The sequence below is a fragment of the Gossypium hirsutum genome, chromosome A10 (assembly GCF_007990345.1).
Source record: "Gossypium hirsutum isolate 1008001.06 chromosome A10, Gossypium_hirsutum_v2.1, whole genome shotgun sequence".
Classification (NCBI taxonomy): Eukaryota; Viridiplantae; Streptophyta; class Magnoliopsida; order Malvales; family Malvaceae; genus Gossypium; species Gossypium hirsutum.
The window spans coordinates 5,579,371-5,595,317 of record NC_053433.1 but is presented as its reverse complement, the minus strand read 5'-3'; the positions used below and the strand labels follow the sequence as shown (position 1 = coordinate 5,595,317).

Genomic DNA, 15,947 nt, shown 5'->3' with positions numbered 1-15,947 from the left:
GTGGGGAACAAACAAGGGAGTATATAATGCATAATGGTTATAAATTATTGGCAGCATCAGAGGCTAACTTATAAGTGTTTTACAAAAAGCTTTTCCAAATTACTTTGCCCTTCAAAAAAATTAAAATTACAAGGGAGCATATATATTATTTTAGAATTTTTATTTTATTAAAATTTTAAATATAGACATCTTAAAATATTTTTCATTGTTCACGTAGTATTATACTATTGCATATTTGAATTTATGTGATGTATATTACATAATATATAAAAATAAAATACAATTATATTATAAAAATATATAAAAGATTAGGCACGAGTTGAGCTCATGTCTTAATTATTGAAGTTGAAGCTTAGCCCATATTTTAAGCAAAACTATATTTTACCTAAGTCTCTTTTTCGAATATTGTATTTTTATTCAAATACTCACAAATTTTGTACTTGAAACAAACTTTCAAGTTTAGAAAGATAACTTGATCATTGAAAAAAATAATTATTATAAGATATTATTTATTATAAAATAAATTTCCACCTCATTTGTTATAAATATAATTTAAATTGCATTTATCTCACTAAAAATAAACTTTATAAATAATTTTATGCAAATTTTTTAAAGAAAAAATATTTTATAAAAAATCATCCAACCACAAATAAAATATGAGTTTTTACAGAAAATTAATCATTTTCCAAAAAAGTATTTTTTCAACTTTCAAAATTTGAAATTGGGAAACGAAGTGTAGATTTATTAGTAGATGGAGTCTCTAATCGTACATTTCCTTCCTTTCTGTTTCACTGCTTCATGATGGTCTTCTTCCTCTCCCAATCTGACAAGCTTCACATTTGGTCCGTTTCCTCTCTCTCTGTCTCTCACGAGTTTGCTTGATTGCTTTCAAGAAACATCTGCTTTTCCTTACAAGGTAAAACCCTATTCTACTGTTTATTTGATTTTTGAGAAATCGCTACTTTGATGGTTGGGTTCAATTTCATTGATATGTTTCTCTTGTGCATCTAAACAAACTGCAGACTTTTTTTAAAAATCCTCGCTGAGTAATTTCTTTTTCCTATGAACCGAACAGAGGATGATTACTAGGCGTTGCTTTTGTAGCTCTGCCCCGCGGCCATGGCTGTTTGCGGGTCTAGGCAACCCTGGTGATAAATATAAAGGAACAAGACACAATGTAAGGCTCATTTGCATTACCAGGTGTCTCATGATCTTGTTCTTTGTAGCATTTTTAAGTAGATTTTAACTTATCAGTTCACTTGAAGCAGGTGGGTTTTGAGATGATCGACGCTTTTGCTAAAGCTCAAGGGATAGAAATGAATACTCTTAATTGCAAGGCTATCTTTGGACAAGGCCTGTCATTTTCTTTAATTTTTTTTTTTTAAATTCCTTTCTCTAGTTTCATGTATGTGAAATCTCATTGCTCTTTGGTGACCTTACTGTTTCAGGTTTTGTGGGTGATGCACCACTTCTTCTTGCTAAGCCTCAAACTTACATGAACTTGAGTGGTGAATCTGTTAGTGGTTTAGACATTTTATTTCTTATTTTGCTTGTTTAAAGCTTTTCAGCTCTTGCAATTATCTGTTTCTTGAAATTAGAATATTGAATCATTTAACTATGACCGAACGTGTTTGGTACTATTAATTTGCTTCTATTGTTGCATAATTGATATATGATTATGAAGAAACAATTGAAAAATGCCTTCATCCAATACATATAATTCATAACTTACAAAATATGTTTGGAATCGAGGATAGTCCATTGAATAATGCTCTTAGTTTCTATTGTTTTGATTGATGGCTTCAATTGCTTACATTTTTTTTAATTGTTAATAGTTGATTGTAGCAATCTTGCAGCTCTCTTATTTTGAGCTGTGGTCACTGGACCTTTTATTTGCATCATTTTTAATCTCTGAGTTTGAGAAAACTAAAAATAATTCAACTAGTAAGATATTATTTGGAAGCATGGAAGTTATTCCATTATGTTGTAGAATAAGTGAGCATCACTGTAGGCTTGATATAGGCCATAAAATTCCTGATGTTAACAGTTAGCAATATTCTTGAAAGTTTAAGTTGGAAAGGGATAACAAGAAACATTCAACTCTTTCTAAAAGTGATGCAACACTTATGATTTAAACATTTGAAGGATTTAGTTGTCGGGGCTTATTTATTTAGATTTGGTTTTGTATCACTTGTTTGGAGGTTACGTGTCATCATTTTGTGGTTAAAGAGTTATTGAGCAATTGTAAATTGATGATACATATCTGGAATTTCATTAATGGACCACCATACTTGCCATAACTTTCTCTTTTACCATTTAATTGCAGACTGGAGCCCTAGCAGCTTATTATAAGCTACCACTTAATCGCGTAATTGTGGTATTTTTACCATTGCCTGGCATTTATTTCCCTCCTAGATTTTGGTAGTTCTTTTCAGCTTTGTTTATGAAAAATAATTCACAACATCTTATAGTTGCTCTTCTGTAATGTTTTCTTGTTGTAGTTTCATGATGACATGGACTTACCATGTGGAGTGCTTCGTCTTCAAGACAAAGGAGGTCATGGAAGCCATAATGGGTATGAATGGAGAATGTTATGTACCTTGCCTGAAGAAAAATTTTGTATGAAGTTGCATTAAATTTCTTGAGTTTTCTTCTTATTGCTTTATAAAATGCTTTGTTACTGCATGAGTAAAGTTTCAACCTATGCTATTTGTGCTAAATATTTGCTTCCCAACACAAGCAGTTAAAAGAAAGGAACAAAAGGGGACAAAGAATTTGGCATGCATTATATATCATTAGGTAGAATATGAAGTTGAAAATAATAATAATCCTCAAAGGTTGCTTGAGAAACTAGTTCTCTCATTTCAGATAATCAGTTTTGAGCTATGCCTTTGCCATCAGTGTTTTCCGTGCCTAACTGTTGTGCAAAAAGAATATATTGCTTTTTTGTATGAAATAATCCCATCATTTGCAAGGTGTTTTTGAAACATATGTTTCTTTTGATGGTATTTGACTCCACTTCTAGTGTGTTTTACATCCATTCTTTGTTATTTTGCCACTTACTAAAATCTTCATAAGCACGAGTCTTGAAGATTTGTTTCTAACATTCAGTTTAATGATCTTGATTCAAGTTTGCTAGTGAGTCTAAACATTCTAGTTTTTACTGGCTTATTTAGTGCAATGTATCTATGCTTTTTTGCATCAAAAGGTGCCTCGTGTAGGGATATTTCTCATAACCGCTAGTGTTTTAAATTTGAAAGAAATATAAATATCTTAATTCCCTTATATGAACAAAATATCCTTGGATACTCGAGCAATATTCTAGTGAATATTGAGGAATTTTGAAGAACTGTATTATTTGAGGAAAGAAAAACAGAAGGAAAAAGAGATCTGGATTTCTTAGTGTGTTAGCCACCATATTAGTATATAACATATGTATGTTCAATATATACATGTTCAAGGTCTCTTATTTTCCAACATATGGGCTACCTTGTTTATTTGATTACATATTTGTATTTTGCTTTATTTTTCAGTATTTTTCCTGAAATTATTCACTGTTGCTTGTTTTAATAGGCTGAAGAGTGTAATCTATCATTTTCGGGGAAACAGAGAGTTTGCACGGCTACGAATTGGTTGGATTGAAATCCAATATTTTTTTATTTTATTCCTAGATGTTTTATTTCTTCATTAAATAACATAATCATTATGATTTTTTATTAGGTATTGGTAAGCCACCTGGTCAGATGGACCCTAAGGCATTCTTGCTGCAAAAGTTCAATGCATCAGCTCGAGAACGAGTAAGATTTAACATACTACTTATTTCATGTTTGGCAATAATTAACTTACTATTCACATCTTGTAGTCCAAAAGGTTCTGGTATAAGACCTGATTCTGCATTAAAAATTTACTGGAAAATATAATTAGAAGTGCAAATTTAGTACAATCAAACCATGGGGATTAAGAGATATAGAATATTCTCTTAAAATTTTGTATAGCTGTAAAAAATGATAATTTCATTTGTTAGATGCCCTAGCAGACAATGAATTGATATAATTATATACGCAAACATTTTGTTTTCAGTTTTCTCTTTCTTTCTTTTATCTGCTTCTGTTCTTATTCCTTTATCCTAGTGAGCTCACCGAAACCAGAGACGTCCCAACTGTTCAGATTTGAGATTTCCCCTGCTGATGCCTTACTTGGCACCAAATATACAAAATTGTCTTTTTGGACAGCCTTCTCTTTATTTAATCTAGTGCCTACGAGCCTAATATAACATATGGCCATTGTTGTCCCCAGCAGGGTGGTTCTGGATCTAATTTACTGGCAACAGTAACTGATAGGGCATTTGGGCCTCTGATTCAATGATGTGGGGCCCATTTCAAGCTAAAAGTGGTTGCTAACATGGGTTGTGGGGATGAAGGAAAAAAAGAAAAAGAGATTTAAGATAAAAAAGCAAATATATTAAGCCTGATGGCTCCTCTAGAAATGCCACATGGTTCCTAGGAAATCATGATTAACAATAAAAAAAATGTTCTGTTATTCCTTTTAGATTCCATTGCAAGTTTACTGAAATTGATGCGTATTATAGACTTCAATCAAATCCGATAAATGTTGGAGGGATTATTTATAATGCTTGGTAAAGTTTAAAGTATTATACCAAAAGTTAAAAATTTTCGTTCTTTCAAGTATACAACCTTTAGTTAAGAAATTACAACCAATCATCTTTGTTGATTCGATCCCTGACTTTGGTAGGAAAAATAGCTAAAAACTTAGGTTTACCCAAAGCAAAAATGATGAACACTTGGAGAATAGTTTGATAGGTGAAAATTTTATGCTTCTGATAAACTCTCAGCACCAGTTAAAGGAGAAGTATTTGGTTATAATTTAAACAAGTATATTTAGTTGAAATGCATCTGCAATACATACTAATGGTATCAAGGAGTTAGGCACAACACATATCAAAGTGCCTTGCACCACTTCAGGTGAGGCATTCTTTATCAGGTGCACGCCTATTTATAAAGCGCAGAAGCAGTGCGCTCAGCTTAAGTGTGAGGGATTCAATGTAAATCATCAGATTTTATGTTTTAGCTTATTAGAGATGATATTTTAACATATTTTAAGTTTGAACTGTTCCCTTTTGATCTTTAACTCCCATCTGGTTTTAGGAATATGATATTGTTTAAGATTTAGAACTGAACTTCTAACTCGACTCATCTGTTAGGGGGTGAAGAGAGTTAGGAATACTAATTTTTTTCCCCTTTTATATTGTTAAACAAGATTGATACTGCATTGCAAGAGGGAGTTGAAGGATTGAAGCTTCTTTTATTAAAAGGGTTGACAGAGGGTGCAAGACGTTTCAACACTGAACAAAAGTACAAGCATATAAGACTGCAAACTATGCCGACCTGAAGAACATGGGTGCCATCGTTGTAAGATCATTTCAAGCGAGCCCTGGTTGTAGATTTGTGAGACAATTTTTAAGTAATCTATTTTTGTTTGCTTGAAAAGAGAAATGATTACGAAGCTAGCAATGCAATGCAAGTGAAATGTGATTGTAATGAATCAGAGTGAATTTAAAACGTTACACATTTGGTTACTTTAGTTTCGATTTTTAAAAATTTAAAAATAAAAATTATTTAGAAGTTCATTTTTTTGATAAAAAGTCATACAAAATTATAAATAAATTAATATTTATTGTTCTCTTTTTCTAACTTGAAATTTATTTATTAAAATAATAATTTTATGAGTAAAATATATTTTTTTTAAATCTATAAACAAGAATTGAGTTAGATTCAAACTTTTTCTCTCTTTTTTTGTTTTATTTTATAAATAATAATTTATTTATTATACGTTTGACTTTGTTCTTGAGTTTTTGTCAAATTTATCAAGCATTGGGTACTGTCTTTGCCCACAATCATCAGCACCAGTAATCCTTTGAACTTTTTGATTTTCACATCCTCTATTTTCAAGCCATCAAATTAGAATTAGGAATCGATTGTAGAATTGTCAACATAACTTTTTATCTACTAGGTTTCTAATACCTCATCTTCATTTATATATCCCCAATCATGCCTACTTTCAAGCACAACTTCAAACACTACAAACTCGTTTCAGGCATCAACCTAAAGAGATCGACTTTTTCTATTTTCAACCTCAAGCCATAGTTTTTAGCACTTGAACTTGGTGTTAATTAATGTTGAAAAAAGAGAAAAATTGAATATGCTTAAGTATTCTTCATGGTTTTTCTTAAATTGTTTTATCTATAAAATTATTATTTTAATAAATAAATGTTATGTTAAAAAATAAGAAAAATTATATTAAATTATTTTTAAATATTTTTATAATTTTGTATTTATTTTATTAAATCATATGTATTTTTATTGAAAAATTAACTTTTAAATATTTTTTTATTTTTATAGTCTTTCAATTTTTATTTTTTAAGAATAAAATTATATTGACAAAATGGGTAAACTTGAGGGTTAAATTTGTTGAATTATTTAGAATTAGAATCAAATTGATAAAACTTGTAAAAATTGGAGGGCTAAATTTACTATTTTGCCAATAGAAAATGGTCACACTAATATTTCGTTAGTGATTTAACGAAGAAATGATTAAAATATCAAATTTTAATAATATTAGTGGCTAAAATAGAAATTTTACCAACCTAAATAATCAAAACAGAAACACGTGACTATTTATATAATTTACCCATTAATTTTTTGAAAAAAATAATTTTTTATGGTGATTCAAAATTAAGTTTTTCTTACAGTAATAATTTTTCAAATTATTTGGTAAAATGAATCTAATGAGTTAATTAATTACAAAAGAAATAAAACAAATTTTCAAAAAAAAAATTTAACATTTTTTTAAGAAAAAGAATAAATTTTTAATGTGACATTAATGCAATAATGGATTTTTTAAAGAAATTTTGTACCAATTTTTATTTTGAAAAACTTTGATATTTAATTTATTTTAAGGAAAACATTATAATTTGAAAAAAAAAATACCATTAGAAGTTATTGTGCACAACTATTACTTATATGGAAATGCTAAAAGATTTGGAAATCATAACGTCAGTTGTAACGATTTATTATGACAACTCTAATACAATAACATCTTAATGAGTCTTGTGTTTCACTCAAAGACGGCATTAAACGTTACTTCATCAAGGAGTTCTTTAAAAATAACACAATTGAATTAAAACATTTGCCAACTGAAAATCAATTGTTGTTAGATTAAAAAATTTGAGGAACAAAGTAGGAGTGTGTCGAGTTTAACTTGACATATAAAGCACAACACTAAAGTAAATTTCTCTTTAAACCTCTCAAGAAGCTCTTGACAAAGCAAATTCCCTCAAATATCTCTCTTGTAGCAACATTTCAAGAAAGCTTCCTACCCAGGCAGAACACTCCAACCTTATTCATGGCCACGTGAAGCAAACCAGAACACAAAGCCCCTCGTCCTTTGAGAATTCTCAACGAAGATTACCATCTCAACGCTCTACAGAGACGACTTAAAAAAAGGTAGTAAAGGATCCTTCTTAATTGTTATAACTAAAGACACACTAATACAAGACCACCTACCCAGTTGTGACGCTAGTTGCAACTAACCAAGACGATTATCATAAGAGAATCTCTTAATCTTTCAAGTAGATGATTTTGTTGATCCTACGTACTACTCCACTTCTGAGAATACTAAATTTGCCAAGTTTGTTGATAGAGGTAACGATGTTGGATCCCTTGCCTTACTAGAATTAAGAGAGAGAGAGAGAGAGAGAGATAAGCTTGATCGTGCAATTGAAACTGATCCCCATTTTTCTAAGATCAGAATCGTTATCTTCTTATTATAAGACCTTACACTCGGTCCAAGAGACAACCTAATGTAAAGCACCACACTCATTACCAGGGCAACTCAAACTAATGCATATAAAATCAAGTCTCACAAAATTAGAGTTTAAAAGGTATTAATCGATGCATCAAATGTTTAAAGATCATTATAAGTGTTAATCAAGCTTCAATGTATCAAAACAAGAACCTTGTTTGGGTTCTTCCATTGAAAGAAAAATTAGATCCAAAGCTAGATCCAAATTAAATTATAAAGAATCCAGGCTACAGTAACGAGAAAAAATATTATTAAAAGAATAGAGGAAATAAAAATAATATAGAATGCAACAAAGATCGACCCAAAACTATAAAAACACTAAAAACAATAAATCAGAAAAGTACAGGTAATTAACCAAAAAAAAAACTGTAAATCCAGAGTAACAATGTGAATGAAGTGTGTATAGGGTTATATAATTAACCAATAATCACCCCCTGGCTTTGTTTTGAGAAAGTTGATCCATCCAAGCAGCCTCTCAAAAGTCAAAGTTTTATTATTTGCGAGCAGAGCAGAGCTCTCCCAAAAATGCCGTTAGTGAACTAATTGGTTAATGGCGCCGTCCTTCTTTGTATTGCATTTCCTGCAAACCAAAGTTTCAGTTTCTACGACCCAACATGATTATATATACACATATAATCATCGTATACTGCCCCTTCTCAAGAATGAGAAGAATACTTGCAGCAAGTTTGAAGAAAGTTTTACAGAATTCTCCAGGAAGCATCATTTGCAACTCTCTCTCTCTCTGTCTCTCACTCTATATATACATATCATACTAGTATATATGAGTGTGTTCTAAGTATGCAATGCAGCAATCAAGTCTACACAAACTTGGATAATTTTCGGAACCACTTACGGGTTGGTAGTATACCACTTGCCGTTGACCAAGAAGTGTCTGCTGCCCATACTGCAACTTTGAAGAATATAGTAAATAAGAAATAAGCATATAAAGATGGGTCAATGGAGATAATTGTAAATAAATGCTAAACCTGAGGTCCATTTGGATGAAAATATGGCTGTGATGATTGTGTTGGTGCCACCTGTTGACTGAATATAACAGGCTGGTGGCCAGGAAAGGAGGGTCCTATCTGCAAAAACCATGTGATCGTAAATGAAGAAGCATACATTTCCGATTGAATAGGGAAAAAAGACTAAATCTGCAATGAATTTAAGAGTCAGGTCTATGTATGACAAAGAATTGTAATATCATATACCAAAGTTTTACCATCTCATTTATTAAAATATATGCAGCTGAATGAAGTTGCAAACTGCAAAAAATTACCAAATACAAGATTCCTAACGTAAAAGAAATTGCAATTTCTAGTTAATATCCTAAACCTTTTATATATGAAGTCAAATCAAATTAACTTAACCCCACTTAAACCATTCCAGACAAATCACAACTGTGATAACAAAAAAAATGGACAAAGATGAATGCTATTAATGAATCAATGCAACAGTATCAAAGCTCCATTCAGAGCTCAGGCATCCACTCATAAGTTATAACTCGAGTTCAATATTAATTGATACATAATATACACCCAAAAGAATACATTAGAGAACAGGATCTATCAATTTCAGTACTCATCAAAATCAGGAGGTTTAGATAAATATGGAGAAAAAAAAGCCCTAGGTGATGCAATCATTGCCAGTCAATTGCATTTCTTGCTTCCAGGATCAGTGTTCATAAAAATTGCAATTATTTATTAAGAAACTTACCCCAAAACTAACAGGCATGTACATATGTGGTACAGGAGACATTTGTGGTTGATAGCAGAAAGAACCATCAGACACTGGGGTTGAAGGCCTAGCAGCTGTTTGAGATGGTGTAAAACTCTTTGCATTAGGGTTGAGTTTGAATTCCTGATAGCATTAAGCATATTAGATGTATAAAAGACAAACAGACGAAGGAACACAAAAGGGCAAAGAGTTCAGTAGACGCTGGGATAACAAACCTTTGCATGGGGATTCAGAGTTGACTTCTTGGAGGATAATGAACCCATTGATGAACTTGGTGATAAACCAGAGCCACTAGACGCTGAGACAGCAGCAACACAATCTGAATTTGATGATGCACAACTACCAGGTTGTCCGTGGGAGTTTGCAGAATGTGTTTCACCAATTACTTTGCTAGAAGCTGGGCCCTCCGAGGGTTCACAAGAATAACTAAGTTTTTCACATGGCCAGCTTTATCAGATGCATCAATCTTGTCATCCAATAATGAATGAGAATCTGCATTACAAATCAATCTATGGTCAGTATATTAAAACAACCACCTGCAGCAGCAAAATTAAGTGCAGTTAGATATTTGCAAAAAAAATGCAGTTTCTATTTTATAGGCCACCAAGCTGGCGTCTAGATAGTAAAGCATACTTACCAACAGAATTTGACAATTGCAGGTCCTCAGATGGCTGCATAACAGGATTACGAATTCAAACAGAAAACATATACATGTTAGAAGCAAACAGACTAGAAGAAGATGCACTAGAAATAGGAGTTCAAATGGAGATATGAATCATTTATGAAAGTTAAAGCAACAAAATAAGGAGCTTCACATTCATTGATTTGCTTATCTACAAAACTTCGAAGTTCAACTTACATGTAGATTGTTTTTCAGCAAATTCTTTAGCATCACTGCTTCCTCTGTGTTCCCCAAGCAAATCATCTTGGATTCTGTACTACAAGTGCCTAAATTAGAAAATATGAAAAAGCTGGCACCTATTTGATGTCCAGGGAACTGATCCTTACAGTAATTACTTCTAATACTGCCTTACAACAACGAATCAAATAGGCAGATAAAACCAGTAAACACAGATAACGTTGGCATGTCTTAAGGGGAAAAGATAAAACACCTGCTCTCACTGTCAGATACAGGGAAACTTTTAGAAGGAAGTTCAGATGCCAGCCATCTGGCCTGGTCATTGAAGCCAGAGCGATTCAAATTGATGGTTGCCAGGGAAGGTGGTATATTATCCTACAAACCACAAAAATAAGAGTATGCTATAATGGGAAAGGATCACAGAGTAAATGCATGCATAAACAAACACATTGGATGATACAACTATCTTTGATAGCAACTTGTACTGACAAGCAACAATAATTTAGGATGAAATAACATCAAAGTGCAGACAGATAAAGTATGGGAAGGGCTATGATGAAAGATAAGTTGTGAAAAGAAACTTTCAGGATAATGGCATTGTTTGAACAAGTACCTAAAAGTAAACCAAAAATCACTAGTCATAACTCATAAGTCTACTATAAAAAGTTAAATCTAACTTCACAAAAGTAGAGGAAATTCAAGTAACTCACTCCAGACCAGGAGCCATGACAGAATAAACAATATGTGATTCCATCTCAAAATTTTTTCCCAAGAGGAACATGCCCTCCCAACATGCATGACAACTACATTTGCTTGCAACAACCATCCTAAAGTCCTTAAGCTCTCAACTCCTAATCAAATTATCAGCTTCTTCAGCACTCAAATTCCATAAACATCTTCGCAACACCCTTGCACACTTAAATCTCCCATTGTTGTCAACAAGCAAATTAAGTTTCACCTTGTCTGAGTTATAATTGAAAGAATAAAGAATAGGAATCTGCAATGCATGTGTACCTTCTCAAGTAATGTCACTTATGATCAACTTCAGTGAGCATTCCAAATTGTAACTGACCCCCCACTCGACCACACACGCACACACATACACTAATCTACCTCTCAAACCAATTCATCATCAAATGAAAATGTCTAGATGAATATTTGAGTAAAGAACCACTAGGAAGACTTATGGCTCGCAATCAGATCCAATAGCTTTCTCTCTTCATCAAAAAAATCAAATCTTGCTACTTTGTTTACCCTCTTTTGGTGATATGGCAGTCATGAACCCTATTCAAACAACAGTTCTCCGCCTACATTTTTCCTTTCCAATGAAAGGAATACATTTTTGCGGTCAATGTGCAATCTAGTCACAAACCTTTGGTACCAAGGAACAGAATAACTACTCATTTTGTTGCCTCTTCATATAAGTACAATCAACATGTCATGACATTCATATTCACAGAAATACATAATTCTGCACAAAACTCCTTTAAAGAAGACAGCAAGATTCCAACTAAGTAAAGACCTTATGTGTACATAAAATATAATTTGTATATGCAAAGCCCCAACTTTACATATAAGTCATTGAGTAAGAATCTACTTCGAAATGCATTGTGCTTTACAATTTATTAATCTCTGATAGACCACATAAGCAAAGGTCAAGTTGTTATCTTGTGTGTAAAGGGACCATTCAGAGATTTTCCCAGTGAAATGGCAGGTCATTCACCCCAAGCCAGAGCCCTAATTGGAGCTCAAACACCACCCTCACTAAGCTCCACTTCAGGGCAAAAGTAAAAGCCACTGCTCCGGGTCATGCCAAACAAAGCTTATTGTTGACCATAAGTTACCTGATTTATTTTTTAAAGAAAATAAACAAACTAAAACTGGTTAAAATTTTGGACAGAACCATTCACCATATATATTTGCATTCAACAAAGAAAGAACTAGAATATCTCAAATTCCAAAGGTCAATAACTACCACTAAGGAAGAGCTTGATGGAATTCGAACTCCTACAGATCCTTGCAAACTGGTCAAATCAGCAGGCCTTCTACTATGAGAATCAGAAGAATCTCCAAAGGTCTCAATATTGTGAGAATCCAACATAATGTCCTCCTCTTCTTCATAACCACTATCATCGAACCCTCTACCCCTTAGGACAGAAGAAAATCTCATCTCCTCATCAATATCAAAATTATCATGAAGATCAAACCCTCTCTCCTGGCAGAAATTCATGCAAAGCATGAGAAAATTTGAGAGAAGTTAAAAGGGGAAAAACAATAAAAGGAAAATTTTGATTTTACAAAAAGTTACCTCTGCTAAATGAAGATCCTGGGTCTCCTCACCCTCAATCTCTCTTGCTATTCTCATTGCTTCCCTCTCAAACTCTCTCATATGGGGACCTCTCTCAAGTTTTGTTGTGTAAAGTTCCTCATTGAAAGTACTTTTTACACCAAATAACTTTTGGTTGGTTTCAAACTGATCCCAGTTCCTAATAGTGCAATTTCGTGTGTGTGTGCATATAAATAAATATTAGTATCACAAAGTGGACTATTGCAGAGATTAAGTAAAAACAAAAACGAATGACACACACATATATAACGATCATCAAAATGCAACAATTTACTACAAGATTTCAACAGCAACTCCATATCAACAAATTTTGCAGAAGCAAATATCAAATGAGAAATCATGTTTTTCTTGACACCCTTGATTAACCCCAACACTAAAGCCACTAAAAAATATTTCCCAGACTTGAAGTAATATCACATCTTGAAATTCCTAAATTTTTTTTGGACAAGCAACTTATTGATGGAAAACAAGAAGGACGATAAAAACAAAGGAACCAAGTTTGATATATAGAAATAGAGATTGCAATAGACATAACGAAAACAATATAGATGCAACTGGGTTGAAGTAATAAGATGTTGGAACAATAAAGCAATTGGAAGACATATATTTCAAAAGAGAGAACTCAACCTAATCCACGGGCTGTCAAAAATATTTTCTAGTTCAGGACACTGTGGATCATCTTCGCGGGGAACCCAGGGCGCTAACACCCTCTCCCCCTCATGTTGAGGGGATTGGGATATCGCAGAATCTATCAAAATTTCCTGATGTTTTTCATGCTGGAGTTCACTTGCAAATCCATCCCTGGTTACAGGCTTACAGCCACATCCTGGAATCAAAATTTGAACAACCAAATTAATATTGAGGGTAAACTAGACAAAACCAGCCGCATTCTGTGCTAATCAGCTTTTAATTTTCAAGTACCATTAACAATTATCTAAACGAAACAAACTCTATAAAGCTTTTGAAAGCCTCACAGAACTACTTCACATTTCATCTGTCATTAGCAACTGGACTAGAAATAGGACTGTAAAGAAGGGAAAATCAAAAAACCTTCGCCATAACTTGCACAAGCTCTTCATCAGGTATAATGAAAATCTTTGAGGGTGCCTTGCTAACAAACTCCATTATAGCTCTGTCTCCTTGCAAAGTACCATCTTTAATCAAGCGAGCCATTTTCAAGATGATTCCTGAAAAGGCAAGGAGTGGATGTTAAGAAGACAACATTTTATTCCAAAGTTCAGTCTATTAGGAGAAGAGGGGAACAAAGCTCAATTTGTAAAAACCAGTTACAGGTGCATCCTTACTATAAAAAATAAATGATCATACCAAAATCTTTTTCTGCATCAGTTGCATGAAATATTCCAGTGTAAATTGATCCATTTTTCACATGGACTTCAACTGGATGCCCAATAAGACATGTTGTCAAATAAACTACCCTATCACGGGAAGAACTTTCATAACCTCCAGTCCTCCCACCAGGCAGTGCACCTATACCAAGTAGTATTAGGTGAAGAATATAATTAAATAGAAATAAATTCAGGTTAGAGAATGATGACCTGAAGTTTGTGGTCTTCCTTGATTGGATTTCCCCGACTGCACCATGTTCTCCAACCTAGCCCCAACCTCTCTATCACCTCTCCGACGGCCAAATCCATTAGCAGAAGATTTTTGGCAACATGGCTTGTTGCATATTCAGCTCAGAAGAAAAAGAAAACCTAACAAATAAATCTTTACGGTAAAAATTCAACACTTTCAAGATCCAATTCTAAAATATTAGCATTCAAATTTTCTAAACCAATCAGTTTTAAAAATAATTAAGTGGGCTCAGAAACCAGTAAATTTTTAAACCTAAAGTTGTAACCAATAACAGAAGCATATGTCCTCTTTCTTTATATTAAAGGTCATAATCGTTTGTAACTACAAAATTTACAGCAAACTGATAAACATGATTAAAAAGTCAGGCACAAGTGCATGATGATCTATCCATGTTAAATGAAAATGTAATTCAATTATTAGTGAGCCTGAGGGATTGCCAATCCTTTAAAATAGCTTAAAATTTCTTTATTACCTTCAAAATTTTGCACAGGGCTTTAAGTGCAAATGATAAATAAAGTGAAACTAAACTGAGATATCAAATGCCTAAATGTCATCCGCAAATAAGTCAGCTAGCATGTATTACGAAAGCAGTACGAGGTTAGTCCTGATTCAAACTAGTTCGACCAGGAATTATTCTCTAGTTCGCAAATGAATTATTAAATTAAACAGCACTAACAAAAACCTTTCGATCGTAACAAAAATAAAATAAAAGAGAAACGAAAGAAGCGACATACGATACCCAAAACATGCGTCCACATGACTTGATAATAACTGCGAATAAGCTCTCTCTCTCGCTATTGTTCTTCTTCAGTTTGACCCAAATTGAAAATGATTCCCCCCGAATTACCAGTAATTTTGCAGATAAAAGAGCAAGGGTTCCGCTTTTGTGTGACAACTTTCAAGCCCTCAGCGCCTACGAATACTTTAGCTAAATACAATTTTCTTACTAGGCCAACTCACGATTTTTATTTCAATTTTAAAAAAATTGCATTTTTCTCATGTTACTAGATATCATTTTTTTTCTCTATAACTTATTAGATTTACAATATGTTTTAGATTTTAAATTAATATTATCCCTCGACATTATCCATTAATATTATGACCAAATAATTCATTACACCTAAAAAAATACCTATTATCCCTCAATTTTATCCCATATTTTCTACCCTCAAATATTTTTATTATCTTTTACGTCCTATATCATATATATCTTATTTCTGGCTTTAAATTTTAAAAAATAAAATAAAGTAAAGATAATCAATATAACCTTTCCATTTTTATAATATGTAAAAAATTTAAAATCAAAATTTAAAAATTTTTAATTCTCCAATAAAAATATAACCCTTCCATAAAAATACATATTATTCACTTACACCACTCGAAAGCTTTCATTCCCCTCCTCTTTTACAACTTTTTTTTCATGAAATATATTTAAATGTCACAAATTTACGAACCAAAATCTAAATAACTTTCTTCTCTAATCTCTGACATTGATCGTTAGATCAACTTAGATTTAAGGTATATTCT

General features: G+C 32.5%; 1 protein-coding gene and 1 pseudogene across 2 annotated transcripts; one reads left to right on the top strand and one right to left on the bottom strand.

Annotated features, from left to right (window-relative positions):
• The first annotated feature begins 442 nt into the window (after nt 1-442).
• Nucleotides 443-5,562, top strand: LOC107897441 (peptidyl-tRNA hydrolase, mitochondrial). Of its 2 annotated transcripts, none has more exons than XM_016822899.2 (9): nt 443-916; nt 1,076-1,177; nt 1,269-1,353; nt 1,449-1,516; nt 2,327-2,377; nt 2,502-2,575; nt 3,574-3,632; nt 3,721-3,797; nt 5,278-5,562. In XM_016822899.2, the coding sequence occupies exons 2-9, from the start codon at nt 1,079-1,081 to the stop codon at nt 5,407-5,409; spliced, it is 645 nt and encodes a 214-aa protein (XP_016678388.2). In that variant the 5' UTR covers nt 443-916; nt 1,076-1,078; the 3' UTR covers nt 5,410-5,562. The 2 variants fall into 2 exon arrangements, with proteins under 2 accessions (XP_016678388.2, XP_016678389.2); XM_016822900.2 differs by having other exon boundaries at nt 686-916; nt 1,023-1,177.
• A 2,547-nt stretch (nt 5,563-8,109) lies between these two features.
• On the bottom strand, nt 8,110-15,695 carry LOC107895737 (polyadenylate-binding protein-interacting protein 4-like; annotated as a pseudogene).
• Between the last annotated feature and the right edge of the window lie 252 nt (nt 15,696-15,947).